The following is a 27,036-nucleotide window of genomic DNA, read 5'->3' as shown; positions in this document are numbered from 1 at the left end:
CACTGTTGTACCTCACCCCTGATCTCCTCTGTATGTCACATCTGGATTCATTACTCCATTGCACCTGTCTTCAGTTCATTTGGTGTGTAATTTGGTATACTTCAGCTGTTTCTCCCCATTTTCCTTATTTAAGATTGGCTTCTTGACAGAAGTCTTGCCATTGAGATCTTTACTGACGAGGCTACAGTGAACAGTAGATGAAGGTCCAGGTTTTTTGCAAGAGGCTGCCAACACCAAAGCAGCTACAGATACAATTTAAAATTGGTTCTTTCCCAAGTTGCCTGTGATGTATAGAGACAACACTTGTTCATCCATGAGTGCATTTGATGCTTTAATGTTTCATAGGTCAGTGTTGAGTAGCTTAATAGAGAAAATAAAAAAATATATTAAGCTTGAGACTTTTGCACAGCACTGTAACTCTACTGCATAAAAGTATTTGAAGTAAACCTATATCTACATTTCACAAACTTTAGTGAGTCCTTCATGTTATAAAATGATTTTCAAAATTGAAAATGTAACACAGTAATACAAATTTTGAATTGGAAGCACACTGACCAGCTTCATTATTTAACTCGGGTCATAAAAAGAAGCAAAACTGACTTTTATTTCATTTTTAATTTGTTCATATTGTTATGTATGGTTTCAAAATGTGACACAAGTGTTTTTAACCAACTGTAACTTTACTGCGTCTTTAATACTGCATAAGGATAAGTGAAACTGCTTGTGTAACACAATAGTTTTACGCTGATCGGCAACAACAATAAATACACCCACCTAACACCATGAATGTACCCTTTGCAGGTTTGGGTTGCCATCTATTAAGCTACTTATTCCCCACTCAATTTGAGCAGTCTTTGAATGTGACAGGGTGCCACGGGGCTTCTGTGCGGTTTCCCAGCAGATTTTTTCATCACAGAGACTGAGTTCACCTATTAGTGATTTTAATGCTGTGGCTGATCAGTGTGTTACTTTGCTGGTGTCTCCATCTGGGATTTATAAGCTGCAGAGAGGCGCTGTTGCACAGATTTACTGCTTGATAGAAAGCGCAGCAGCGGGGTCTCCCTGATCTGGGCATCCGTAAGTGAAATCCAGGGAAAAGGCCTTTTTGGAATAAAGTTGAAATATATAATCATTAGTTAAATTACATATATGACAATTTAAAAAACAAACAAACACTGATCTACTCACTCATCTGAGAGAAGAGAAGATGCATAGGATGAATTGATGAAACTGTGTGCATTTAATTGCACAGTGTCTCCACATTTCTCTTTAAATATTGATTTAATTAAGAGGAGAGCCTCATTGGATCCCAGACTGGCAGAGGTGCAGATATTCAACAGGATATACAGCACCGCACACACCCAGTTCAGACCCAGAGAAATACCTCCTACATGTGGAATCAAAAAGTACAAACTAAGAACAGAACTTGTAAAGAACTTGTTTAACTGAAGCTTGTGCAAAATACTTTCTGTCACATATGAAACAAAATGAAAAGATGCTGAAGTGACATACCTTTCATTGTGAGAGGACACGATGCTTCTATCAGCAAAGGATCTGATAAAGCTGTGGCCACGGGACTGCAGGACAGCCAAACATCCACAGTGTCACAAGAGACAACGTCATACTTCGGCTTCAGGATGTAGTCGTGTCCAAGAAGCTTAGCTAATCTGAGACAGCAATTCAAAAGAAAGCGATTCATTGGTGATTCATCGAAAAACATACCAGTCCTATGTGTGTGTGAATGTGGCTGTACTTGGTGACGGGAATGGCAGAGGTGAAACTGTACACAAGGCAGTGTTTTGCCAGATGAGAGCAGAGATCAACGCAGACTTTCGGGATTTGAGAGGGAAGACAGCAAAGGAAAAGAACATCCGCCCATGCTGCCAGTCTGCGATTGTCAAAGAAACATTCAACTTCTGTATGGACAAATTCCACTGAAACACAGAACATACAAGGATCTTAGCAAACACTTTTTTTTTTATCAGTACACACGGAAGTTTGGTCCAAGTGCAATTTAGTTAAACCAACACATGCTTAATGATTAACTCAAGAATACCATAGAGTCACAACGAGCAACCATAAACTATTCATTGTCTTAAATGGGCGTAACTGAAAAAACAACAACAACAACCTAGCTTAAATCTGCTCAAAAATGCATCTGGTTAGCTTAAAAATTTAAGAGTGAAGAGAGTCATTAAGAAAGTGTATGGAAACCCCTCAGATTACCCACTATCTGAAACAAGGAGTTTTAGCTTCTCATCCCTTAAACCAGCTTTCTTCTGATTGGCTGCTCCTTGCAAACAGAAGGGTTGAACATATTAGTGGTATCCACTCTGAGTGATATCATGAGGAGCCAACAGTAGGAAACCCAGCATTTATAGCCACATGAACAGCATCTTTCACCTCACATAGATTACTTAAACAAAAGACAAGTTCATTATTTGAAGCTTTGACCATGTCAAATATGAGCATCCACCATTGTAACGCTATATAAACACACAACATAATAAAAAGGAAATAGCTCCACTTTAAATGTCATGAGACACATAATCTTAAAGCCTCTGTCACAAGAAATCCACTGCATCACAAGCATTTTTCTCTGATTTGGGCTTTTTGTGTGTGTACCTGCTAACTCTGGTCTCCTAGTGGAGATCTTAATATTTGAGGGTTTTATTTTGGTCTTTTCAAGAAGTGCTAGGCACAGCTGTTTTCCCAGATGCCCCATCCCAAGTATGCCCACGCGGAGGTCGTCGTCCTCTCCTGGTGCCACTGGCTTTCTGATTTTAGCTGTGCGCCTTTTGATGGCACATCTATAATACAAATTAATGAAGCGGCTTACATTAAAAAAAAAAAAAAATACTCAAATGACTGCAAGACTATACGTGCGGGAAGAGTTCACCTTAGCGAGTCGATGAGTTCACACACGAAAGCTGCGTGCGCACACCCGCAAAATGTCAGTCCAGCCGAGCGCGCACGGAGGTAAAGTAACTTCTTTTCGTCGTCAGCGAGCCCGCTCTCAAAACACAGAGTGCTCAGGTCGGCGGCTATGTCCACCATCACCAACGCCCTTTACAGCACACAGTTAAAATATCAAAACCTTTGAAATACTCCAAGTCTACTCTTAACACTTTTCAATGGACATTTGGGAACAGATGTCATTTGTCTAGTTCTGTTGCCATGCCAACATTAACTTAGCAAGGTTAGGCTTTCAAAATAAAAATCACTTGACAAACAGCTGTATACTTTTCAGAATAAAATATATAAAGCAAACGTTGAAACATGATGCTAACACAACTCTTAGACTCTAGACATTTTTGTAAGCGTTAAGTAAATAAACAACAACCAAGCACACTCCAGTGTTAATTTCACCGTTTTTATTTCTCCGTCATGCTTTTAATACAAATTCATGAGTCACCTGTACATATATTTACAAGAAATAATACTCTTACCACATAACCAAAAAAAAGAAAGAAAAAAAATCAAGACTTTGCAACACAATTGATCACATCAGACATCAATATATAAACATATAGCTTAATAATAATTAAAAAAACTAAACAAATGAGATTAACAGTACATTAAGACTTCACTTATGGATCTTGAGTAGATTCACTTTGTCAACAGTTCAAAAATGTGAGCATGAGACTGTAAGAATAAAGCAGTTTTTAAATTTAAAGAGCAGCTTTTTTTTTTTTTTTTAGAGCAGCAGCTTTTGTGAAAATTATGCAACACTAAAATTGTGAAACCTTAGAACAAGTCTGGATAATCGTCCCATCTCTCACTTGTTACGCTTCAACTCAGTTAAAAGTGCTGATTACAGAGCTTTACAAAGATGCAACACATTCAGTTTCTACATTTGTTCTCTCATATTTCCACGAAATGCTGCTCATTGGGAATATTTACAGTAAATAACAAGGCCCACATACAGTACATCTTATATAAATTAAGGGTCATTACACCTAGAATATTAGTGTTTGCTGACACAAGGTAGGATAAGAGAACGCAACCACACAATCTGTAAACAGCTGTTTGAAAATGAAGCAGATGAAAGGACCTATTCCTTCATTCTTAAGCCTTTACATTTTAAATTTGTATGGTCTACCCTACAACATAGCATCATACACAAGAACATTATAAGTGCTGCTCAAACTCACCCTTCTTCATCCATTTGATTACACACATACAGTTGGACAATGCTGATGACCATGAAGGCACTGTGAGGCATGTGATAAGCTGACACAAGCTAAAAATCACAGTAGCTCAAATTGCCACAGGATGAACACCATTTTATTTACACCGGCACTCGCTGTCCACCATTTGCCTTCTTCTAAAGCACATCTATTAAGCTGTAGCTGCTGCACAGTCATCGTTTCAGCTTTCCATAAGGCAATGACACTTACTCGTCGCCCTGCCTCCATTTCTGCGACTCCTCCTGACGTGCATCGGGGTGAATCTGGTTTCTCATCCCACCCAAGACATTTGAAGTCGCCTCAGTGGCCATAATGAGTGGCTTGACTACTGCAGGTGGAAGCTGGCGGAGAACTCCACCGACTGCCCCAGTCATACCTCGCTGCTCGTGCTCCCGGGTGGCTGTGTCGTAGATGGTTAGTGCAGTGTCTGTGATCCCCTGTGGAAACATTTTGCAGTCCTTAAAACGTCTTTTCTTTCACAGAACTGAAGTGAAGGTTTTCCTATTTGTTTTTGGGTTTTTTTACCTCTTTCACCACAGTGTAGGCTTTGGCTACACCTTCTCTGAGGTCGACAGGCTGATGAGCCAGTCCATAATGGGAGATCCGTTTTACCCTCTTTGTGTCCCTCTCATCAGGCACTGGAGACACCATGTCATACGCCGTCTCAGCGGCTGCCTAAAAACAGAAAAAATATATATATCAGACAACAATTTTTCTACGTGCTTTACAGGAGGAAATGCATGCAAATATTTTATTAGCAGCAGTGGACCAGTTTACCTGAATAGTCCGCACCATCCTGTTTGTGAGCTCCAGGGCAGCCATAGCTGTAGAGGTTCCAAAGGAAGCCGTGCCACGCTGAAATCCACGGACTATCCGGCCATCCTTTCTGTACTGTTCAATCGGGAGCCAGACCAAATCCCTGAGTCCGTGAACTGAAAACAACATTGACAGAGGAGTAAAGCATCTGAAAGTCTCAGCTGGACCTCAGCTCTCATATCAGAAATGACTTTCACACAGTTTCTGTTCCACATTTTTTTAAAAAGAAAAAAAAAAAAGACAGTGATTAAGGCTGATTCTGCACTGTGCGCAACAAGGAAAGTTTTGTCAAACAATGAAATGTTGACTCAAGGAACTGTTCAGAAATTAGAAAGTTGTTGGGCCAAGCACCAGGCAACTCCTTTACAAGTCAATTAAAATGGGAGAACAATGAAAATCAGACTAGTTAAGAAGTCTGAAAGTAAGAAAACAGTCAGTTCACTGACAAGTTAAACAATGTCTGTACAAATACTGTCATCTATTTGGGAAAAATTGTAATTTTTTAATCTTATTCTTTAATATTAGACAAAGTACAATAATAAAGTGTAATAAAGATGCACCAAGGTTATAGGTGTCAGTGCTCCAGCCCACAGCTAATCCATTCAGTTCAGTTCTACATTGTGTTAATAATTGCGCAACAGGAGCAATGCTTCAATTGCTAATGGGAGAGTGAGGCAATATGTAGGAAGTTAACATCCGAGCTTCAGCAGTTTGGAGACGTTTCTCTTTAGCTACAGCAGCAGCTTTCATTTGTGCATTTCCAGCAGTTTGAACCATTATCGATATCCAAGGTGTCAGATCAGAACTACAAAAAGTTGGACTGGTGCATTCTTAAATTTCATTTATTGCTGGCACGTGCAACTCAACTCATACACATCAGTTTATTCTGCTGCAAGTAGCTAACATGAGCACTGCTTAGCTTACATGTTAATGTTTACAGACCTGAGCAGATTATGGTTACACACTGCTCAGCTTATTCATCAGTGTGAGCTTACAAGGCCTGCTCATAACTGTTTATTGTCTAGATAAGAACACTGCAAATCCACACTTGTTCACGGAGCTGTCACTTGCGTTACTTTTCACTGTGCTTGTTTATATCCACTCACAGGAAAGAGAGTGTGTGATGTTGCTGAGGTATAATTGACAGTTGATGTGCACTGTACATTAACAAAGATTTGAATAATTGGATTAAATAACTAGTATTTCATGTCTTGATTAACAAGAGAAGCAACGTTTAATCATGGAGCACATCCCAACTGGCCAACAAGAACAAGGTACAGCAACAGCCTTGTTCTTAACAAATACAGTAAACCCTCTGAGATGATCCCTTGAACTGTTACACTTACCCAGTTTTACCAGAGTATGAATAGGTGCCACACCACTCAGCAGTCCTTGAAGCTGGTTTGTCTTTATGTCATTTAACCACTCATTTATTGCATAGGAAAAGAGCTTATCCACACCTAATAATCTGAAACACAGAGAGGTATTACTTTAACATAAAACATACAATATGGATCACTGTGTGTGAATTATGTTTTTGCTAATTTATTGTCTCATGGGATACATTTTGAGATATACTTACCCCTGCCTGTAGCACAACTGCCTCAGTTTGAGCTCTGAACAATTCAGCTGTGTCAGCCCGAAAATGATCCCTGCAAATGTTCCCTGGAACGAGGTATTCATAAAAATCATTCATGAAGCACTCATACCATAACGTGGAGTTAATCAAGTCCTCTCTTAGACAGCTACCTGGTCCATAGACACGTGTTTCCCATGGTAGTCCAGGCGAATGGGAACCTCAGAAGTAAATCGAAACTCCCTGTTAAGATGACAAGGGGTTGCTGAACACAAACAAGCAGTTTGGAAAGTTTAACGGCTTAGTGGTCAATAAAAATAACCTCTAACCTAAAGAAGATGGGTTGGTCTGTGAAGGGAGAAGCAGAGGCTTCACTGTCATTTGCGTCTTCCCTGCCAGATGTAGAGAAACCGTTTTGGCTCAATCGTCTCTGTGCAGGCACCGAGATGATTGGGGCTGGATCCTGGCTCCCACCGGCGTGCTTGGAGAAGCTGCAAGAGATCTCTGGGGCAGCCACTTTCTTTGTGGTGACACAAACTGCTGAAACACAAAAAACATTAAAGAAGCATGAGATAAAAGTAGGATTCATAATAATTATACAGTTTTGTGTCAATCTTACCTTCTTGAATAGGTGGTGAGAAAAACTCAACTTCAGCAGCAAGACTTGTAAAGAAGTCTCTCAAGAAGAACAGTGCATCCTTCAAATAAAGAAGAAGCTATCACTTAAAAGATAACGCTCATTGTTTGCCAGGGTTAGAGAAATAATGTGTACCCGACTCTTACCTGATCAATATTGAGGCGAAGAGGCATTAGAGTGACCCGTAAACAGCACTCTGGGGGAGCCTGGCCTGACTCAGGACACATGTGCATCGCCTTGACTGTCAACTTCATTAAAAAAAAAAAAAAAGTGCACACACACAAGGTTACGACAGGACAAAACTTATCACGATTGCTTTGAGTAGGGTGCCTTCCTCACCATGTTAGAATGGGCTTTTCGGGGCATTTCCTTGCTAGAGTACAAGTAGAGGAACTTGTTCATCTGGGAGGTAGCTAGTCTGTCTCGAATCTCCAAGTCCTGCACAGAGAACACCTGCCGGGACACTGGCTGGTCCACTGCTGGACGAGACACCGCTGAGATCTGGGGGTACACCTCATGCTGGAATCTCACCTGAGGAAACAATAAAAGAAAAGCTGAAGAAATCCCAAACGGTATTTCACAACATAATGAACATTTATTCCTGCACAGCGTAACTTTACCTTGCTGAGTTGAATCTCCATCAGGACATCAGGGTTCCTTCCCTTTCCACCACCAACCCACCCTGAAGCCTTCGCTTGTCTCACTGGAGTTTGAGATGGAGAGCTATGAGGTGTAGATCTGCAAGACAGAGTAAAGACCAGAGTTAAGTAAATATGTTTTCCGTTTAACAAATTTAAACAGAACCCAGTTTGTGACTCACCCCCGGCTTCGAGCAGGAGAAACTATGGAGGTCACACTCCCGAAGTCTTTTCCACCATAAAGATGCCAGATGACAGAGATCTCCCTAATGAGGTAGCGAACCTCTGGGATGGGAAAGTTGGCTCCACGGCTGGAATCACTTCCATCCATAGGCTGACTGAAGTGATCGTCTTTGATTTCTACTGGCTCCGAGGATAGCTGCTTCACCACCGGCTCCTGATCTCGATCCTGAACACACATTTTTCTTACAGTCAAGCATAAACAGGTTTTGCAAAAACAGTCGATCACTATGCTATGTAGCCTTAACTTGAAGAATGAGTACGTCCCAACCTCTCCTCTGGAGCTCGGAGTTTCCAATATACAAAAGTCGTCAGTCTCTTGGGCCAGATTAGGGGCTGGTGTGATGAGAGGAGAAGGAAGCATGGGGTACGGGGGGCTTGAATCTTGGCAATTCCCACTTTCATCTGGGAACAGGAACAGGTCTGAGCGAGGTGGGTCGTGGTCTTGAATCTGCTCCTCAGGTGTCCCTGCAGTGGTGTGAAATTCATAAAGTAAAGACTCATGAGTGAAACACTTTTTTACCTCACTGAGCGAAGTATGTACCATTCTGCTGCGGCCCTGGTGCAGGCTGCCCATCAGTCTCTTCCATAGCTTCACTCATGAGATCCTGTAACATCTGCTGCTCAGTCTCAGCGAGGAGTGAAGTCTGAGATGGTGGTCGGCTAGGAGCCTCCATCTGTGTAAAAATACACTCAGAATAAACTTGTGCAATATGGTAAAGTTTGAAAATTATGCTATAACTGAGTGACACTGCTGACCTTGCTTTTTTGTGTAGTGCTGCTGTGCTTGGTCTCTGGTTCAGCTGGGGGCAGCAAGTCTCCATAGCTGGCTACATACTGTATGAGGTTCATGAGGGCAGCACAGGAGTCCGAACAGGTTCTGATATGGATCACATCACTGGAGCAGCGCAGCTCGAATCTGGGCTCCGACTATCACCCAAGAGACAGCGAAAATAAGTGTGTGTACAAGCCTGTTTGTTTGTTCTATAATAGGAATAGAAATAATTAACACTTACCAATTTTCCATCTAGTCCAGGTTTGACTGCTGTTATCCTCAGCTCTAAGGTTCCCATGTCTACCACTTGGACATAATCTGGGACAAAAAGAAAAAGTCAAAATTGGTCAAAGCTTCATGTAGAGTCACATTCAACACCGTTTCTGAAGTCAACTTACCACGAGCTAGATTTACAGAGACAGCATTACTTTTGTCTGAGAGGAACAGAGCAGCTTCGTCCAAAATGATCCTGGAAACAACATATTTTACTAAATAATGTAACCTCCACACATTTTTGTATTTAAGAAGAAAACCAGTTGCTTTTTCACACCTAAGTGTTGATGAGGAATTGTCTAAAGAGACACTGCTGGAGATGCTGAATGTTTCCACAACCAGCAATGATCTGAGTGGCAAGTACAGGGGTCTGCAAAAAACAAAACAAAATCGAGCGTCCAGTAAGAATACACTCAGATAATAAAATCAGCCACCATTTAGTGTTTTGTTCTACTTCACCTGTAGTCCAGAGAGCAGCTCCATAGGTGCAAATGTAATGTGGTGACAGACGTAGGAGGAGCGTAACCCAACACGGGTTCATCAGAAACATTCAGAAAGTCAACAATCTGTTGTAGACAAATCATCAGTAAGATTATGAATACCTGATTTTATTGCACATTTCTTCTGTGCTGTGTAAACACATCATATGAAGGTCAAATAAAGCTTATATGACAGCAGCCTAAGGCAGTTTGTTTTACCTGGTCATACCAGCCCAAGCTGGGAGGGACCACTCTGTGCTGGAGTGTAGCACCTCTCACTCCAACAGCAACCAGAAACTCCTGCATGAGGGAAAATAAATTTAAAAAAACAAACAAAAACACATCACAGCGAGCACATTACTTCTTAAATTACGTGGAATTTTTTAAATTTGCATACAAACATATACACACAGCCACATAAGTGGACTTATTAAATAAGCAACACACAACAAAACCAGATTATTTCTCTTCCACAGTAAGGGTTTAAAAATTCAATAACCACCAAATAATGAAACATGGCGATTTCTGAATTTTGACTGGGAAGTAGATCCAAAACTCATGAACAATATGAGTGCAGAATAAAGCCTGCCAGCCTTTAAAAATAACTCAAACATAAGTACTTTATGTACAGAATGTGAGACTTGAGTCTGTAGTGGACTTGCTGATGTGGTTTGCAACAAAGCTGTGAAATACACACACAGTCTAACTGTTTTGAGTATCTGACCTTGATGTTGCGTTCTGCATTCTGTGATGAGATTTTGACAGCGACAGAAACCATGCTGCGAGCTTCTAGACCGATACCCTCCGAAGGCGTTGACAATTTTTCTGAAGATGTTTCTGACTGGTAGATGGTTGGCTCTAGCCAATGGGGATGTGTCCTGCATGGCAATTTGATGTCTGAGACAGAAGTGCCTCCATCTATGAGTCCTGGAGATATTATCAGATCAAATCATCAGTGAAAACCATACATCATGCCATTAATACAGTACACTCCTAGACCGTTACCTATACTTTTATATAATTTTAGGTCCCATTATCACCACATATCACTCATAACATCATAAGACTAACACAATAGTGATATTACACACAAACAGGAGGCAGCTTACCTTGGTGATACATGCAGATGCTGCTGGTATGAAAGCAGATGTAGTGCTGATCTTTAAAGCCTTCATACTGAGCGACGCTGAACAAAACGGCATTTTTTACCTCGAGCCAGAACTCGCCATGTTTGTTTTTCAGTGTGGTTTTATCCTCCTTCTGTAAAAACAACAAACTCAACTCCACTGTCCACATAACAAGCTATCGGAATTTCATTTTTTTGGGTGCACATTTTAAAAAAAAGAAAAAAAGAAAAAAAAAGACATATGAAACAATATTGTTTCTAAGAGGATTCTCTGTAAATATTTTATTATCATGTACTTTGGAGCAGATACACAATAATCATCAGTCATTTGTATCACTGAGTTTGTCAACTCCACAGTATTGGGCTACAGGAGCACTGGTGGTGGTAGTAGTCCTTGCTCTGCCTTGTAGCCTTTGTGAGCTCAGTGCAGCAGCGCATGAACCAGTTCTGTATGCATTTACGAGTGGACCTTAAAATCGCAGTGACTGTCAGGAAGAACAAGGGTGACCACTACAAGTGCAACAGAGGGGAGTTTAAGTCTGGTCAAGTCGCTGCAGATATCGAGGACCACCACAGCAGCAACCTGTCCATGCTGTCTTTAGTGAAAGACACGATGGCTGGCTGGTTAGCAGCAACTGAACTTTTAAAGCTGGAGTGAGGGGACTGTCCACTTTTAAATCAGTGATGGATGTTGTTGATAAAATAAAACTCTGACGTCAAATAAATTTGGGCAGCAAGCCAAAGTAAAGCCTGTGTGTGGAAAATACTGAAGGTTACCTTGGCATTAGTATGAAGACACATAAGGCCATGATTGACACTAAGAATGATAGAGAAAAGGCTCTGGGAGTTCTTGCTGTGGGCTTTGGGCTTCTTCTTCTTTCGAGATCTGAAGCCCAGGTCAGCGGCAGGCGAGTAATAATGCATGTTCTCCTCCTCCGACCCACTGGTCTCCTCTGTGAAGACAACAAAACACCCGTTTATGAGCAGATATGATGTCATGTTTAAACTACAACTTAAGTGACTAAAGAATTGGGTGAAATTAGGTGAAAACTCTGTTCTGTCGCACCCTCAGGACCAGTAGAGCGGAACTGGCTAAAGCTGTCCTTGGAGTAAGTGTTGATCAATTGACTGGCAACAGAGAGCCCAACTCCATATGGCATGTTCTCTACAGTCTCCACTGGGGATGGAGCAGTGGGCTCCCACAGCAGAAGGTCATTGTTTATCCTAAAATATTTAGAATATGGATAAGAATTATTAAATGCATAGAGAAGAATATCAAGCTGAAAAAGTTGTTCCCCTGATATGACTGAGCCGGTGAACCTCAGGTCCAGTAATAAGCAATGTTAACTGGCTGTTAAAGATGTGTGTTGTAGATAATTAGTTAAATTAAAAATAAATAAATAAATAAATAAATAAGGGGCAATGAAGTTGCTCTAGGTGAATGCCAAGTGACCTACCTGTTGTGTAGTTTTTCATAAAATGCCTTGCTGGGGAGTGTTAGCTGCACGTTAGGGAAACACAACTCAAGGATGAACCGGGAGTTATTCATCGATTTTTCCTGGAACACCGTCATCTCACCGACATCACCAGGAATGACCATCTGGAATTACAAGATTATAATAGTGAATGTAAACACAACTCCGTCACCACCTGTTTTGTCAGCAGGTTAGGTACGCAAAGCAGAGCTATTGTACACCTTTGCATAAAGATGCACCTGCCACACATGTAAATATATTACCAAATATCCTCGCTTCCCAATGCAAATAAATCAACCTGTACATTTTGCTCCAGCTTTGGACCAATGCCATTAACAAAATAGCAACACCTTTCAATTGACAAAGAAAATTGGAAAAGTATTTAAAACAAACAAACAAACAAAAAACCAACATGAAGGACTCTGGACATCAAATTTATCTTTCAATATTAATGCCCACGTCACTTACTGCCTTTGGAGAAGCAACTTTGTGGACTATTAGTAAATGTAATGAAATACGTGCCTGACTGGTGAAGGTGATGAGAGTGACAGAGTGACACAGTGAGACAGAATGGAGAAAAACAGCAAAAGATTTGCATGTAAAAGATAAGGGCAGAAAGTACGCTACTGGAGCTTCAACAGTGAACATTCAAGCAGTGGTGGTGCTGTGATTTCATATTACATGTAAGATGATCACTTGGAGAGAAAGTTAGGCAAGATATACAAGTTTACTGTAGCTGTGTCATAAGAATAGATTTAAAGCAACAAATCTAAAACTCATAATTTAGGACTGCAATAACATGCACAGCAGCAAAACATCACTTTTAGCATCTTTCTTACAACTGACTAATTAAATTTTTTTTATCTTTTTTTCCCCTTGTCTGAGGCAAGCCAAATCATTGTCAGGCCAATTACTTAACATCAAGTCATCTTAAAAGGAGGATTACTTTCTTCTCTTGCTCTTGACGAAGGCGGTCGCACTTTTTTTTCCTCCTCCTCTCCTCTCCCTTAGCTTCCATGCTTAGCCTCTTGTGTCCTTGTCTAGTCTCATGTTTTTTGTATTACTTTTCCCTGGAACACTCTCTCACAGTCTGTTCTCTAAAACCTAAAAGAGGAATTATGGATTTGATCAACTGGTCTCTGAATGCAATTGACACCCCTTCTCAACGAGAAGTCTGGGCTCGGGTGAGCCTGAGTGCTGAAGATATCTACCTATTCGGAACCATGATAACGGGGTTCTTGCTGATCAGAGCTGGCTTGGCCCTGGCTTATCGAAGAATTAAGGAAGCGGAACCGGCTGTTCAAACCCCCACAAGGCTGCCCGCTGGGATTGAAACGATGGGACGAGGCGTGAGTTTCTCGAAATGGGCTCATTGAGTGCACCACGGATAAGATCTTGGAGAAGCTTACGGCTGCCGTGAATACTCAGAACAAGATCTCTGAGTGCAAACTGATTACATCTGGAGGGGCTCACTCGGAATAACACCTCTGAGCGCAGATTGGATCACATATTGGGAAGCGCACTGCGGTCGTGAGTTCTCAGAACCTGCTCTTTGACCACAAGAATGACAACATCACGGAACGTAAGTTTGGATAACATCATAGAAAGCTCACGGCTCTCCAATGGGAGATTGAGAGACCAGTGTTGGACTGTTAGAACAGCTTTGAAATTCATATGAGTTGTTCGCACTAAAGTAAAAACCATCATCACTTCATGCGGAGACCCCTTTGGCTCCAGCTGCGGTCTCAAGGCTGGAGCTGAACAACAACACCCTGATAACGACTGTGTTGTGACTGTTCTTCCCATTCTATGCAAGGCCACCTGGGTTGGCTGGAAGACTGTTTACTTAGCCTGGCAGGGCGAAGGACACTGTCTCAGCTGAACTCTGGACACATACACACACACGCACACAGACATATATACACATGCAGATATACACTCATCCCCCCTCCAAACGCCTTCGACGCTTATTCCCTTCCGATGCTGACGGTGGATCATGGAGACCAGCGCATAGGCTGCAGGCCCGGATGTACTGTCTACATTGGCTGTCTCTCACCCTTTATCCACCCTTGTTGCTTGTCATGTGTTTCTTTGGTGTATTAAGAGTTTTTTTCATGTGCTATGTGCAGAGGTGTTTTTTTTCTGTTCTCAAACTGATCTCCCTGTTGGAGCTCAGTCTGGGGGGGGGGGAGTTATTTTTTTTCTCCTTATCTTTCCTCATGTTGTGCTTTTCCATGTTATACCCCTCTGACCCGTCTTCCCCATGTGATGTTTGTAATGTATGTATGGTCGGATGGGTAAGACGGCGCTGGCACGGCTGGCAGCCTTAACCCAATTTCCCTCGGGATGAATAAAGTACAATCAATCAATCAAGTACTTATAGTGATAGTTCAAATTAAACATATTAGTGAATTATTCCAAAACAACCTTGCACTTGTTGAATGTTATTCCCTGTTGCTCAAGTCTGGCAATTCTTTCAAGGAAACATCAAAAAGCAGCACAAAAATTTGGCATTAGGTTCTGACTTAAACCACAGTCAGACCTGAGCAGCGATGGTGGCACATTAATCTCAAATGCCTGGATGCGTCACACAAGTGTATATATATCTGTGACTAATGACTGTGGAAAGTCTGATGCGATGTTCCACAATCTATGAATACATAATAGGTTTTCCTATTATGGTTACAGCTCGTCTGATATAATTGAGAGTCTTTCCGGCATATACGTGTGTCACAAGCTTTCAGTTTCCACATTACATTAAACTAAATCAGATTAGGAATGGCCTGCAGATAACATGTGTGTCAAACAAATATCTGGAGATATAAATTTTAAAGACAGATGTGAGCTGAGAAAAGTTCAGCTTTCTGCAGAAGCGTCAGAAAGCAGCTGTTTAGTGTGAGGTTGTCTGGTAATTATTCACTGTAGTTTTCAGGTGCAGGGGCTACAATGCAGATTTGAGATGCTACAGTATGAACGGTTAGAACCACAGAGACAGTCGTGTCAAGAATAGGTTAACTGAACATTGTTGACCCATAACCTACCTCTTCATTCTCATACATAACCCTACGTGAAGAAAAGGGTGATGGCTCTGGCTTCCCAAAGTCACATACATCCTTCAGTGAATGAGCAGCCCCTTCCTCCTCCTCTTCTTCAAGAGAATGGTCCTCAGCCCCCTCATCTTCAGCCGTCACACGCTCAAGGATGGAGTGGACTGCTGTTGGGTTCATCTTCAGCACAACCCTGCCCAGAAAAATGTAATATTACTGACACTGCTAAACAAAGTGATATGTATATTGGTTGGTTATGTGATCTTACCTTGGCCAATCAAATTTTACACTTTCAGATGTAGTCATGTCTCCATCCATTGTGTGTGACACTCTGAGGAACCGGGCAGCTGTTTGATCGTCCTCTTCCTGGAACCTCCCTGTGCAAACGGGTAAAAGTAAAAACAATTAAACTCCAAGTCAACAGACAATTAAATCTTCAGAGGACTGTTTGAAATCTTGACACACCAGTGAGTTCCTTAAAAGTGAGCTCCATTTTGGTTTGGTCAGGTGAATTGCCACCCATGAATTCGGTTTTCAATTCCAGCTCTTCCAACTCCAAGTGCAGTGTTTCTTTCTGCAGGGACTTCTTGAACCAAGGGCCCCTCTCTTGATCTGAACGCAGATCAGGGATGGGGAAGTGCACAGCAATGCCCAGCACTGGTGCATTAATTGTCAGCGACACATGACAGTTGGCAGGAGTATGGCTGTCATCAAGGAAAACCTCTGTAAAAGCCTTGTGCTGTGAAATTTATGAAGAAAGACAAAGATGTAGATTAGATGACTTTCATATATGCCAAGTACAAAGAAATGTGAATTTTCTATGTACTGACTTACTGTTTGTTTGTTTTTTGTAGGAGAAAAGCAGTTTGTGCCTACACTAAAACCTCAAGGTCAGAACATATACACAAAAAGCAAAGGCTTACATGATGGGCCACACTTACCAAGCTGACATGTTTATTGTAAGATGTATACATGTGGGAGGCCATCGCCTCTGTGGTTGCTAGTTTCTGAGGCTGCAGTAGTGAGTTTAGGCGGTCTACGATACTGATGTCCAGCTCAGAGTGCACAGGACCCAGCTCCACCTGGATCTCAGCTTTCCTGGGAATGGTGCTGAGACGCACCTGGCCGCCCTGCACAGCGAGGCAAAGGGTTAAAAGTAGAGGCCAGACACTCATCGTGGAGGAACGGCATTTGAGTGTTAAAGTGTTGTGGTTTCATATTGGACTAACGGATGCAGTTACCTGAGGACCCCTGCGCTCAGCCTGTTTGTAAAGCAGGTGAAGGCAGGTGGTAAGCGGCGCATCAGCACTGGCTTTGGTGTCAAATGTCAGCAGCTGATGTGTGAGAGAAAAACTAAAGTGAAACACTAATGTCAAGCCAGCTGCACCTTTCAAGTGTTCTGTATAAATACATATACGCAGTGTTCAAACATCCAAAGCGTTGTGCAGTGAGAGATGTACGAAGCTCAGGCTTGTAGGTCTCACCTCAGTATATTGAATTCCTTTTTGCGAGCCACCAATAACAGCCTCAGAGGTGAACAGACACTCTAGAAACTCCATCTGGTTCAGGGTAATGTCAGTGCTAAAAGTCCTTAAGTTGGATCCCTGCCAGTGATCATAGTTTAACTTCAGACCCTGGCCTACAAACCTGCAAACATAAGCCCAGGTGATCTGATTCATTCACATACTCATTCCTTCAGAATACAGGAATTAGTTAAAATTAGAAGTGCACCTGAGGTGGTCATGAGGACAAGCCTGATTAAACACCGTCCGAGACTGAAGGAAAGCGGCTGGCTCAAGCTGTCCTGGGCCCACCATGCTGAAGAAGTGTGCAGCCATGGGGCCAAGAGGACTGGGAGCAGCATGTGGTGGCGGCAGCGGGTCAATGTGGAGGACTGAGACAGCCAAACTGCCCAGTGTCAACCTCAGCACCAACTCTGGCCTTGATTCATCACTGTGGGTTTTGGACGAATGGGCTGAAACACAAACAGCGAATAATGTCCAACTACAACCATGTACATGAACACAAAGGGGGAACTGATCTTGGAAACAACATAAGTCTTTTGATTGAACATAACCTGTTCAATCAAAAACCCAAAACTGTTTTAAAAAATTCAAGTGATATGTACAAAACAATCCCTATGAGTTAAAAACTCAGTTTTAGACAACTGCTGAAACGGTTTGTTTCACACACTGGATAAACTGAGGGTGTATGAGTGCATAATATATGTTTATGTATCTATTAATTTACTGTAGTGCTTACAAGTTTGCCTCAACAGTTTCTGAGGCAGGTGCGAATCCCGTGACTGGAGGGGAGTTTCACAAGTCTGCTTCTCTCGTTGTCGTGGTACGTCCATATATTCGTCCCACAGAGCCTACAAAACGCAGATGAAAATGAAATGCTATTATTCAAAAAATTTATTTGTATAACTCATTTTTCCTGTATGAAGATCACTAACTACTGAGTTTCAAGACCATTGAGACTCCTTAATCTCACCTGATTTAAACCATATTGAACGTTTCTGTAAGCATGATCACACAAATGAAGGCTTACTGTTGCATTTCCAGAGGGAGATTCTCCTGGTGAGGCAGAGTAGTTACTGGTGAGTGACAAGTCCAAATCAACAGTGGGTGGTTCACCCAGAGGAGGCAGGGATGACAAGCTATGAGACATGTCCATGTCAGCCATGGAGAAAAACACGTCGTCTACATTAGCAAAACAAAAAAGATAAAAAACAGAAAAATTTTCATCAGATCAATCACCAAAATCAAAGAAAATGTAGACATTACAGGATGGTGTTTTAACTCAACCTCGACTCGACACGGTTCTGGTTGTTTGGCTTTCAAAGAGGTCAGGATCTGCTCCTGGGACGGCACCATCCTTCTTTAGGCACCGGTTCAGTTCCATATGGAGGCGATACTCATCCTCCTGCTGTATTGGGCGATTTTTCCTATCCTTGGTCCATTCCTGTGCACCTTAAATGAAGAGTTAGAAATACACTTACATTCACAATTTCTAAATAACCCTGTAAGAACCCATCTGGTCCCAAAGTTCTCCATCATCTCAAAAGAGAGTGGTTCTCACCTCCACCAGAGAAAGCTCCAAATAAGTCCAAAAGAAGGTGAACTTGCCGTGGGGACAGCAGAATAACCAGTGTATCGATCTGTCCAACAACATCCAGCTGAAAAAAAAAGTAGGCAAAATTTTGTGAATATTACCCTAAAAGTCTCATACTGGATAAACTATGTGGGAAAATGTTTTCCTCATAAATCTTTGTGATTCAAAAATAGATAATTTACCTTTGCACCAGGCATCGCTAGGTTATTTTTGAGAGTGAGGGACAACTCAATTTTGCCACAGAGGCTGCCAACCTGCACAGGTTCGAAAGGCGCTGAAGAGGATACAGGCTCTGTGAACTGGGGATGCGGCTCGCATATTATTTTTGGATTCCAGCTAGGTGAGAGTTTTGGCTCAGTTTCCTGCAAAATAGAAAGACTTGATTAAAAAGGCCACATGCATCTATACAACTCTTACAATGTGAAATTTGCTACACTAACCGATTGAGTAGGTGACGATTTACAAGCAGCGCGAGACACATCAGAGAACTCGTCCCAGAATACAGTGATTCCCTCCATCTGCACGTTTTTATGTGCAAACGTGGTTGGCTGATGCACATTGACACTTGAACTCTCCTCACCTGTTTCATCGCAGTACACAATCCTGAAGAGAGACGGTATTTGTCAGGGGGAGATCAAGTATTAAAATACAAACTTCTCACTAAATATCTGCACCAGTACCTCCCCATGCTTAATGTGTTCAAAAATTTGACCATATATACCAATTTGAAGTAGATTATCTTGATGTGGAAACTGAGGCGCCACTGACTGTCAAAAACTTACTTGTTGATTCGAATCTCAAGAGCGATTCCAGTTTTAGAATTTTCTGGAATGTGTTCAACTCTAAAAACACTGTCCAAAAATGTCACTTTGACTCTTCTCAAAACTGCGAGAGAAGAAATTTAAAAGTCATTACTTTACACAGTATTTTTGAGGTAAACCTGCTGAATGCCAAAAAACACAGAAGCAATTTACCTGTTTCTATCGTCTCTGCAAACTTCTCCAGTCCTTCAAACGGCTGGAAGCTCTCTCCCATATCATCGGTTAGTTTCTGGCTCAGGCATTCTTTAGCAAGCTGCATGCTGCTCGTCATGAAACTGGACCAGTACATGGGTTCAACGCCAGATGCTGGAAGTAGAACCAGCAGTGATCATCTTATTTGTCTACTCATATGTATAAAATAAAACTGTTTACTTTTACCAATTTTAAGCTTTTGCTCAGGTGTTGTAGAGGGACAAATTATATATATATATATATATATATATATATATATATATATATATATATATATATATATATATATATATCCTTACCTACTCTTGGTCTTGGTCTGAGAACCATCTCCAAACCCTTGATTTCTAGGGCACAGTTCTCCTGCAGCAGTGCTGCCCAAGGGACTGTCAGAGAAATAGTCTGGATGAACCCTGTGATTACCTCAAAAGGAGCATCTGCAGTCTCCAGTAGCTCATTGAGTGACTGAGGAACAAAATAAAACAAAAAGAAAAAACATTAGAGGACCTCTTGGTTTATTTAACTGATAATTTAATCTGGTGTATTTTCAGCTACACACATGCACTACACATACCCACGTATCCAGTGGAACCTGTGCAAGAGACCCAGTGCCTTGATAAAGGTCTAGACTGAGTTGATCCAGACTAAGCTTCTCCTGCAGAAAGTTGCCCAGGTACCGATGCAGGAGGTACCTGCAGGCCCGCTTTTTAATGGACTCAGAAAAAGGCCAAGGCATCTTAACTTCAGCAGGTGAACAACACACAGGTAGTGGAAGGCGTCCTGATGCTCTGCACGTGCAATTCTACAGCTGCTTCAACGGCTACAAATTACTCAGTGACGTTACAGCTGTGTCATCCCGTTGACCCGTCGAGAAAGCGTGACCTCAAACATCCTTCATCACCCCCAATCTGGTACACTTGGGAGGATGTGATGACACTCGGGGATGTGTGTGGGGATTGGTCCGACTCCAGTTTGCTACGCCTGCAGGAAAAACATGCAAATGGTGCCCCCCCTCTGTAATTTGACACTTGACACAACAAGTGACTTAACATAAAATACTCGAAAACAGCAAGCTAAATTAATGCTTTAGTTTAAGGTAGTTTTAAATTGCTTGCTAGCAGCAATCAGCGTGGTAATGCAGTGCAATCTAGACTGTCGATTTTTTTGTTTAAGCGTACGCTGACCCCGTTTAAAGCCGGTGCAGGCCTTGGAAATACCTGTCAGCATGTCACAAACTTGATGGCACACATTTACCCTTGGCTATATTATCCTACACAAAGCTGTCACGCAACGGCAGGAACTGCGCTTTTATTGTCGGCAAGACAAAGGCAAGTCATTGAGCTAACTAGCCGGCTAGCAAATGTGACGTTAGCTAGCTTACCACCTCTGTGGGAAGAGTGAGGCAGCATTAGCATTGCCGGCTAACGTCAAGCTTGGCATTTAGCATGGGTGCTAACCTAAAACCCAACACTAACTGAAGATATCTACCCTCACACGTCAGATGCAAACTGACCAAAGCGCTGCTTAAATACACACTGATTCTATAAGCAGTCACGCGTGGGTTAATAAAAACAAATTGAGGATATTAGTAGAGCTGTTAAGTTACCTTCTGACTGAGTTGTTTACAAACACTTTCATGACTCCGTACCAACTACACGCTCCGGGGTGGGATTAGCCAGTGATGTCATAACATGGCGGAGCTGTGTAGTCCACGGGGCACTTAGTGGGCCAAGGTTTAATTTACTTTAACATAAATATAATACGCTGAAAAAAGAAAGATAGCGTCGGTCAATGTGCTTTTATCCGGTCGTGAATAAATTAGACTAACAAAAGATAGCAGCTTAACGTGAGGTGGCGCTGATTGGACTATCCTGCCCACGGAGAGCTGGAAGCTTCCACAAGCCGGAAGAACACCGCTTGCGAGGAGGTGAGAAAAATAAACGCACTTTAGTTAGAAATGATTTTTTTTTTCGTGATCTGAGTAAACCCATCAGTTATGGTCTAAGCTAGAACTCGCTGTATAATTTTAAAGAAAGTGGCAGAAGTATGGTATGGCAGGCAGTGGTTCAGTTACGAGTTTCCCCCAAAATGTAGCAAATGTTAGCTGTTTAAATTAGCCACAGCTGATCGGACTTTATTTATAATAGCTGCTTTAAATTCGCACACTTATTAATTACCACTGGCTATGATGCTTGTTTGTGGACAGAGCACAGCTAGCAATAAGGTATGGTTACTCACAGTCCTCGAGATGTCGCTGTTACATTGCTTTTATTACTACAATCAAATACCACACACTGTGGTGCAACTGTAATGATCATATAATGGAAAGTAGAACGCTTTATAATGGCTATATAACAGGACAAGATGCTGATGGTGCACGTTTTGTTTTATTTTTTGCTTTTATGTTGGTGCTTTCACTTTAAACAGTGACTTCCTTTTAATGTACAATGCTGTGCAAAAGAATAGAATAGATCTTTATTGTCACTGTTACAATAACAATGCAACACAGTTTGGCATGTCTCCGTTGGCAACATGTAGATTTTCATTCAGATTCTTTTCATTCAGAGTTTTCTGTGTTTCTCTAAAGTTTTCTTGCGCAACAGTTTTCCAGGGTTTCTGAAAGTGTTTGTGGTGGATGCACACTGTCATTCCTTGCTGCTGGCCTTTGTTCCGACCAATACAGTTTCTGAAGTAAGCAGTTTTCGAGTTTGTCTCATGACCAGCAGTTTATGAGTGTGGGACAGAAGGCAGGATTCCACTGAAATTTCCTTCCTTGTATTTGATCATTTCTATTTTATGCTAATTTTATATTTATTATATTACAGTAGTGTGCAAAAGTCGTGAGTCACCCTCATTTTCTCATATTTTGATTCCAAGGAGACAGACCTTCTTCCTTTTTTAAAGTGGTCTTGAACAAAAAATCTTCAGTCTGCAGGCAGATTTTTCTTTTGGCTGTTTGTTCTTTCTTTCTTTCTTTCTTTCTTTCTTTCTTTCTTTCTTAAACCATTTCACACTGACTCTTGAATCATTCAACCATAAAAATGCACATAACTCAAGGTATGAACTAACTAAAGAGCAGACATAACAGACTGCATGTAACAAATGACTTGGCAAAGAACCAATTTTAAATTGTATCTTGAGGCTCTTTGCTGCTAGCAGTCTGTCAGGAAAACACGTAGTCATCAGAAATTGTCTCAGTGGAAGTGTGGCTGTCAAGAGGCCATTCTTAAGGAAGGGAAACAGGGAAAACTGCTGAGGTATGATAGATTAAATCAGAGAAGGACAGCAGTGAGTATCTACAGCCATCTGTGAAACACTGTGGAGGCTCTGTCATGGTTTGGGGGGGTGCATTTCAGCCAGTGGTGTTGTGGATCTTGTCAAAATAGATGAAATTATGAACACAGAAAAGTACTTACAGATTTTGGTCTACTAGCTTGGTAACAGATTCATTTTTTTAGTATGACAGTGATCCCAAACACACTGCCAATGCAGCAAAAGCATACCTGAATGGAAAAACATACGATTACAAGACTATCAGTGAAGGATTGGCCTCCCCAGAGAGGAGCTCAACAAAATTGAAGCATTTTGGGATAATCTTGACAGAGAGTAGAACAAAAGGCAGCCAACATAGAAAGAACAGCTTTAAATGCCCTTTAAGAAGCCTATTCCTGAAGACTACTTAAAGAAATTACAAAAAATATTGACTTTCAAGCATTTCCGTGTATCTTTGCACATGTTTCAATTAATCACACCACCTTCCCATTTTTCTGGAGAACTGTAAAAAAATGAGGGGTGGCTGTAGACATCTGCACAGTGCACTATTTTTTTTTATAAGCCAGTAGGACTATACACTTTAATTTGTTTGTACACAATTAGAATTTATTCCTATAATTTTTGATCACTAGCATTTTTACTACCATCAGTGGTTTGGTGGATGAACCTTATAATCTAAGGTTTATAAGATATTTTGCCAAAAATCTAGTTGTAAAACATTTTGGTTAGCAGAAAACTAAAAAACTGTACTCTTCCTGGTTCAAGAATGGTATTTAATGTGCATTATTTTACTTTCTCATCCCATAAAAATCATTCTCTGTGTTTTTAACATCGAAGGTATGGATTAGGTCAAGGCTGCTTTCCATACAGGCATCAAGCCAACTGTGTGAATGATGAAAAACCAGATAGGAACCACGAGACAGCAAGATACGCAGGAAAAAAAAAAGCTCCTAATGTTATGCAGCTTGACGTAAACGTGGTGTGACAAAACCGAACTTGCGCAACAAATACCTGTTGCCACGGAGCAAATGGAACAGGTGATACGTTGAGTAGTTTTTACTGATTCGTATGGTATGGTTTCAGCTTTCAGTCAAATTTGAAAATTAAAAAAAAGCCTGTAAAAGTTTGTAAATCTGTCCAGTTCAGCACTGGGAAACACTGACACCACCATCAATCAAAATTTGCTGTTTTGTGTTGCCGGGAGCAACACAACCGTTCTTGTGTCGAGGGAGTGTTTTAAAGTTCCCTCAGCTGACAATAGACTGAGAAATCCCCTTCAGATATGTGTCAGGTGCAATGTTTTCCTTCTCAGTGGAGCTGTATTTAGCTCTGGAAGTGAAGCGAACATTTAAAATTGTCCAGTGGTTGCTCCAAACAATACAACAATAGGTTTAACCTTTAGTCACACAGTCAGCTCCTACAGGAGGCTAAGTATTCAAAATAGTCTACTTTGCATTTTTTTTAAACAAACACATCAGATGCTCATGTTTCACTTCTGCTTTAGACATGGTGAGATACATCGTCACAGGAAGATCAGATGTGACACACACAGATGTGTTTTTGTCTGTTAGCCCTGGTGACCTGTCCGGGGTGTAACCTGCCTCTCACCCTATGCAGGGACATGCTCCAGTCCCATTGTGACCCTGAGTTGGATAAGTAGAAGAAAATGGGTGGATGGATGGCTTTCTGTTTCCTAAAAAAGTCTTAAAGTCTAAAACCAACCAAACTGAATTTTAAGACTAGGCATCTCTTAACCTTTTAACATCCACCAGCTCATGATCAGGCTTGGGTTTGGTTTAGTTATATCCTGTATAAAAAGGTTGTTTTTCTTTAGAACTTAATTTTTATTAACACCTAAACAGCTTGTACAGATTACACCAATGACAGACTGTTTTTAATAATCACATAAAAACACAAAAACTGGGGGCCAAAGCACAGAGACGGATACGTGAAATACAGGTTGCATGCTAACAGCTAAACACAGATTTGACACATACTGGCTTCATTGTTTAAATATCATAGAAATATGATAAATAAATCTTTCTAGAGTCTTAAGGTTATTTTTTTCATCAGATAGATTCCCCACACCTCACCAGACTACACATGGTATGTTGGCAGATCCAGTTTTAACTGTCTAATCAAGATCCATTTAATTGCTGCTGTCAAAAATAATCATAACAGACGTTTACTAGCTAACCCTTCAAAAACTGCTGGAATTCACCTGAGCAATGCAAACTTTGTCCCTTTTACAACATTTTTGGTGAACTATGTATCTAATTTTGGACGTGACCAATGAGTCCCAGTTTGTGTACCTCATTTCCTCAGAAGATATTTCGGATACCTTGGGCGTTTTGACTTCTCTCCATGAGTTTGAGTTTATGCTTCACTGCATATTTCTTCGCATTTATATGACTGGAATTTTTGTTTGTAAATTAGCATCCCGTTTCCTTTTTTAAAGCCTTTTTTTGTTCATTATGATTGTTTAGTTTTGTTCTTTTTTTTAAATTAAACTAATCTGGTATTTTGAAATGCAAAAGAGGTCTTCACGGGTCAAAATCTTGAATTATTATCTTATTTGTCCGATTAGCACTTTGGTTAGCAGTTTAGGTTAGTAAAGGCCCTTAAGATATTCAATTCACAATGATATAAAATGATTAATTCTAGGATTCTGATTTTATTTAATGTCTTTTTTATTTCTTTTTGTTAGCATAGTCTGAAACTAATTAATATTCTCAAAAATCTTGAATGTAACCTCTAAAAACCACCATTTTTCAATTTTTATGTCCATCAGACTTGAATCAACAAATGCTGTTGTTTTAATGTGTTATAGGGGATGGAGGTAGACTGCCAGGCTGAGGAGTCCATGGTCTCTGCTTTTGATGAAGAGTCTGTTGAGCTCGGTGACGTCAAGGACATGAGACTGGAGGCGGAAGCAGTGGTCAACGACGTCCTCTTTGCTGTGTCTGAAATGCACGTGTCACAAAGTCTCAACAGCGCGTCCGACGTGGCCTACATAAATGTGGAAACAAGAGAGGGAAACCGTTACTGTCTGGAGCTCACCGAGGCTGGGCTGAGGGTGAGACGATGCAGTGACAGTGACACGTTACCCACCTGCGTTCACTTTTAAGACTCCAAACCGTGCAGAGGTTTTACAGTAAATCACTGATTTCTTCCCAAACAGGTGGTGGGCTACGCATTCGATCAAGTGGACGAGAATTTGACGACTCAGTATCACGAGACTGTTTACTCGCTCCTAGACACGCTCAGTCCGGGTTACAGAGAAGCCTTTGGGAATGCTTTGCTCCAGCGGCTGGAGAGGCTGAAGCAAAACGGACAATGAAAAGGCCCAAGATGCTGCATACGTTGTACACGTGACACGGGGGTTGATGATGACGGCAATGTTTGAGTATGAGCCAACACTAAGTTTGTTCATATACTTTATCCGGTTATGTGATATCCAACTGCTTAGCTCCCATACAATAAGGGATACCCAACCCTATCGACTTTGCTTTTGTCCTAAGTTTCATACCATTGAATTACTTCATGTTATTTCCTTAGGTTTAGTGACTGGTATGGGCTGGCTGTATAGGGCTCTGTGGCGATAGTGTTGTTGACTTTACTGTGGAAAGACTGTGCAGCTTTTGTGTGTTTTCAAAAAATTTGTAACGCCACACATTGTTTAAGAATTCTGCAAAGTTTGTGGTCCTTTGAAATGTCCAGAGAGAAAAGCAGCGAGCTACGTTAATACTGGTCCTGTTTACCCCCCGTGCCCTGCTTGCACTAAACCTGTGACCTGATGCTCAGATATGCTCAACTAGCTTTTATTCAGCTGTGAAAGTGCTGAAACTGTTTTTTTTTTCCAAGCATATACTGCCTTAATCTCATTTTCCATACATATATATATATCTAACTAGGTCAGGGACAGCACTTATTTTAACAGCTCTAACTACATTGTAATTTGAGTATCTACTAACTCATCAAGTTGTGTTTTATTATTCTGCTTTGGGGGTTTTTCTTGCATACTGCACAATTCATTGCATTTCAGACTTAGCTGTAAAAGTGAAAGGCTTGAAGATATTTCGATGTTCTCTTCAAACTTTTGGGTCTTTTTATCAAACTGCACAGCCTGTGTTAATGCTCAGCGAGGATTTCAAGAGCTGCTTTAAAACGCTGGTTTTCTCTGCATGTGACCTGGTTATACTTCATCAGTATTATCAAATCTACAGAAACTGTGCATTCATACTGTCATTCCTTGCTTCTGACCTTTGTTCAGACCAATAAAATTTCTGAAGTATGCAGTTTTTGAGTTTGTCTCATGACCAGCAGTTTACAGATTTTCTTTTCTATTTTTACGTTTATTTTAC

At 41.1% G+C, this 27,036-nt stretch overlaps 3 protein-coding genes across 8 annotated transcripts; 1 reads left to right on the top strand and 2 right to left on the bottom strand.

The window, feature by feature from the left end:
- Positions 1-314: 314 nt before the first annotated feature.
- Positions 315-3,176, bottom strand: noxred1 (NADP-dependent oxidoreductase domain containing 1). 3 transcript variants are annotated; one of them, XM_003453125.5, is made up of 6 exons: positions 2,900-3,176; positions 2,626-2,810; positions 1,754-1,934; positions 1,513-1,667; positions 1,189-1,387; positions 315-1,101 (listed from the first exon to the last, which is right to left on the bottom strand). In XM_003453125.5, exons 1-6 carry the CDS (start codon positions 3,055-3,057, stop codon positions 966-968), a joined length of 1,014 nt encoding a protein of 337 aa, XP_003453173.2. In that variant the 5' UTR covers positions 3,058-3,176; the 3' UTR covers positions 315-965. The 3 variants fall into 3 exon arrangements, with proteins under 3 accessions (XP_003453173.2, XP_013131708.1, XP_005477006.1); XM_013276254.3 differs by having other exon boundaries at positions 1,189-1,192; XM_005476949.4 differs by lacking the exon at positions 1,189-1,387.
- Positions 3,177-3,357: 181 nt separating this feature from the next.
- atg2b (autophagy related 2B) lies at positions 3,358-21,139 on the bottom strand. 2 transcript variants are annotated; one of them, XM_005476941.3, is made up of 43 exons: positions 21,006-21,139; positions 19,974-20,380; positions 19,702-19,864; positions 19,364-19,516; positions 19,172-19,274; positions 18,830-18,992; positions 18,572-18,751; positions 18,357-18,453; positions 18,083-18,247; positions 17,826-17,977; positions 17,535-17,646; positions 17,004-17,247; positions 16,757-16,919; positions 16,514-16,606; positions 16,214-16,402; positions 15,738-16,011; positions 15,541-15,649; positions 15,267-15,465; positions 12,208-12,350; positions 11,817-11,974; positions 11,528-11,703; positions 10,734-10,884; positions 10,349-10,551; positions 9,844-9,924; positions 9,605-9,711; positions 9,423-9,515; positions 9,271-9,341; positions 9,114-9,190; positions 8,857-9,027; positions 8,642-8,774; positions 8,369-8,565; positions 8,040-8,266; positions 7,840-7,957; positions 7,559-7,750; positions 7,366-7,467; positions 7,202-7,280; positions 6,912-7,122; positions 6,756-6,825; positions 6,589-6,671; positions 6,353-6,474; positions 4,968-5,122; positions 4,716-4,865; positions 3,358-4,627 (listed from the first exon to the last, which is right to left on the bottom strand). In XM_005476941.3, exons 2-43 carry the CDS (start codon positions 20,133-20,135, stop codon positions 4,397-4,399), a joined length of 6,222 nt encoding a protein of 2,073 aa, XP_005476998.1. In that variant the 5' UTR covers positions 20,136-20,380; positions 21,006-21,139; the 3' UTR covers positions 3,358-4,396. The 2 variants fall into 2 exon arrangements, with proteins under 2 accessions (XP_005476998.1, XP_005477003.1); XM_005476946.3 differs by having other exon boundaries at positions 6,912-7,119.
- Positions 21,068-26,970, top strand: gskip (gsk3b interacting protein). Of its 3 annotated transcripts, XM_025900747.1 has the most exons (4): positions 21,192-21,326; positions 22,003-22,090; positions 25,503-25,748; positions 25,854-26,970. In XM_025900747.1, the coding sequence occupies exons 3-4, from the start codon at positions 25,506-25,508 to the stop codon at positions 26,010-26,012; spliced, it is 402 nt and encodes a 133-aa protein (XP_025756532.1). In that variant the 5' UTR covers positions 21,192-21,326; positions 22,003-22,090; positions 25,503-25,505; the 3' UTR covers positions 26,013-26,970. The 3 variants fall into 3 exon arrangements, with proteins under 3 accessions (XP_003453106.1, XP_025756532.1, XP_005477005.1); XM_003453058.4 differs by lacking the exon at positions 22,003-22,090 and having other exon boundaries at positions 21,068-21,326; XM_005476948.4 differs by lacking the exons at positions 21,192-21,326; positions 22,003-22,090 and adding an exon at positions 21,470-21,623.
- Positions 26,971-27,036: the final 66 nt, after the last annotated feature.

This window comes from Oreochromis niloticus, linkage group LG19 (genome assembly GCF_001858045.2).
Source record: "Oreochromis niloticus isolate F11D_XX linkage group LG19, O_niloticus_UMD_NMBU, whole genome shotgun sequence".
In the NCBI taxonomy this organism is placed as follows: Eukaryota; Metazoa; Chordata; class Actinopteri; order Cichliformes; family Cichlidae; genus Oreochromis; species Oreochromis niloticus.
This window is presented reverse-complemented; position numbering and strand designations above follow the sequence as displayed.

Bases quoted from the DNA above. Each gene is read 5' to 3' on its own strand.
- gskip (XM_005476948.4), top strand. From the start codon at position 21,585: ATGATGCTTGTTTGTGGACAGAGCACAGCTAGCAATAAG. The intron at 21,624-25,502 runs GTATGGTTACTC...AATGTGTTATAG, and splicing joins AGAGCACAGCTAGCAATAAG to GGGATGGAGGTAGACTGCCA. The intron at 25,749-25,853 runs GTGAGACGATGC...CTTCCCAAACAG, and splicing joins TCACCGAGGCTGGGCTGAGG to GTGGTGGGCTACGCATTCGA.
- atg2b (XM_005476941.3), bottom strand. From the start codon at position 20,135: ATGCCTTGGCCTTTTTCTGAGTCCATTAAAAAGCGGGCCTGCAGGTAC. The intron at 17,647-17,825 runs GTAAGCCTTCAT...TGCGTTTTGTAG, and splicing joins CTCCCTCTGGAAATGCAACA to GCTCTGTGGGACGAATATAT. The intron at 9,516-9,604 runs GTGAAGTAGAAC...TGTTTTTTGCAG, and splicing joins AGCTGCTCTCTGGACTACAG to ACCCCTGTACTTGCCACTCA.
- noxred1 (XM_003453125.5), bottom strand. From the start codon at position 3,057: ATGGTGGACATAGCCGCCGACCTGAGCACTCTGTGTTTTGAGAGCGGG. The intron at 2,811-2,899 runs GTGAACTCTTCC...TTTGTATTATAG, and splicing joins GAACTCATCGACTCGCTAAG to ATGTGCCATCAAAAGGCGCA. The intron at 1,668-1,753 runs GTACAGCCACAT...TTGCTGTCTCAG, and splicing joins TCTGCCATTCCCGTCACCAA to ATTAGCTAAGCTTCTTGGAC.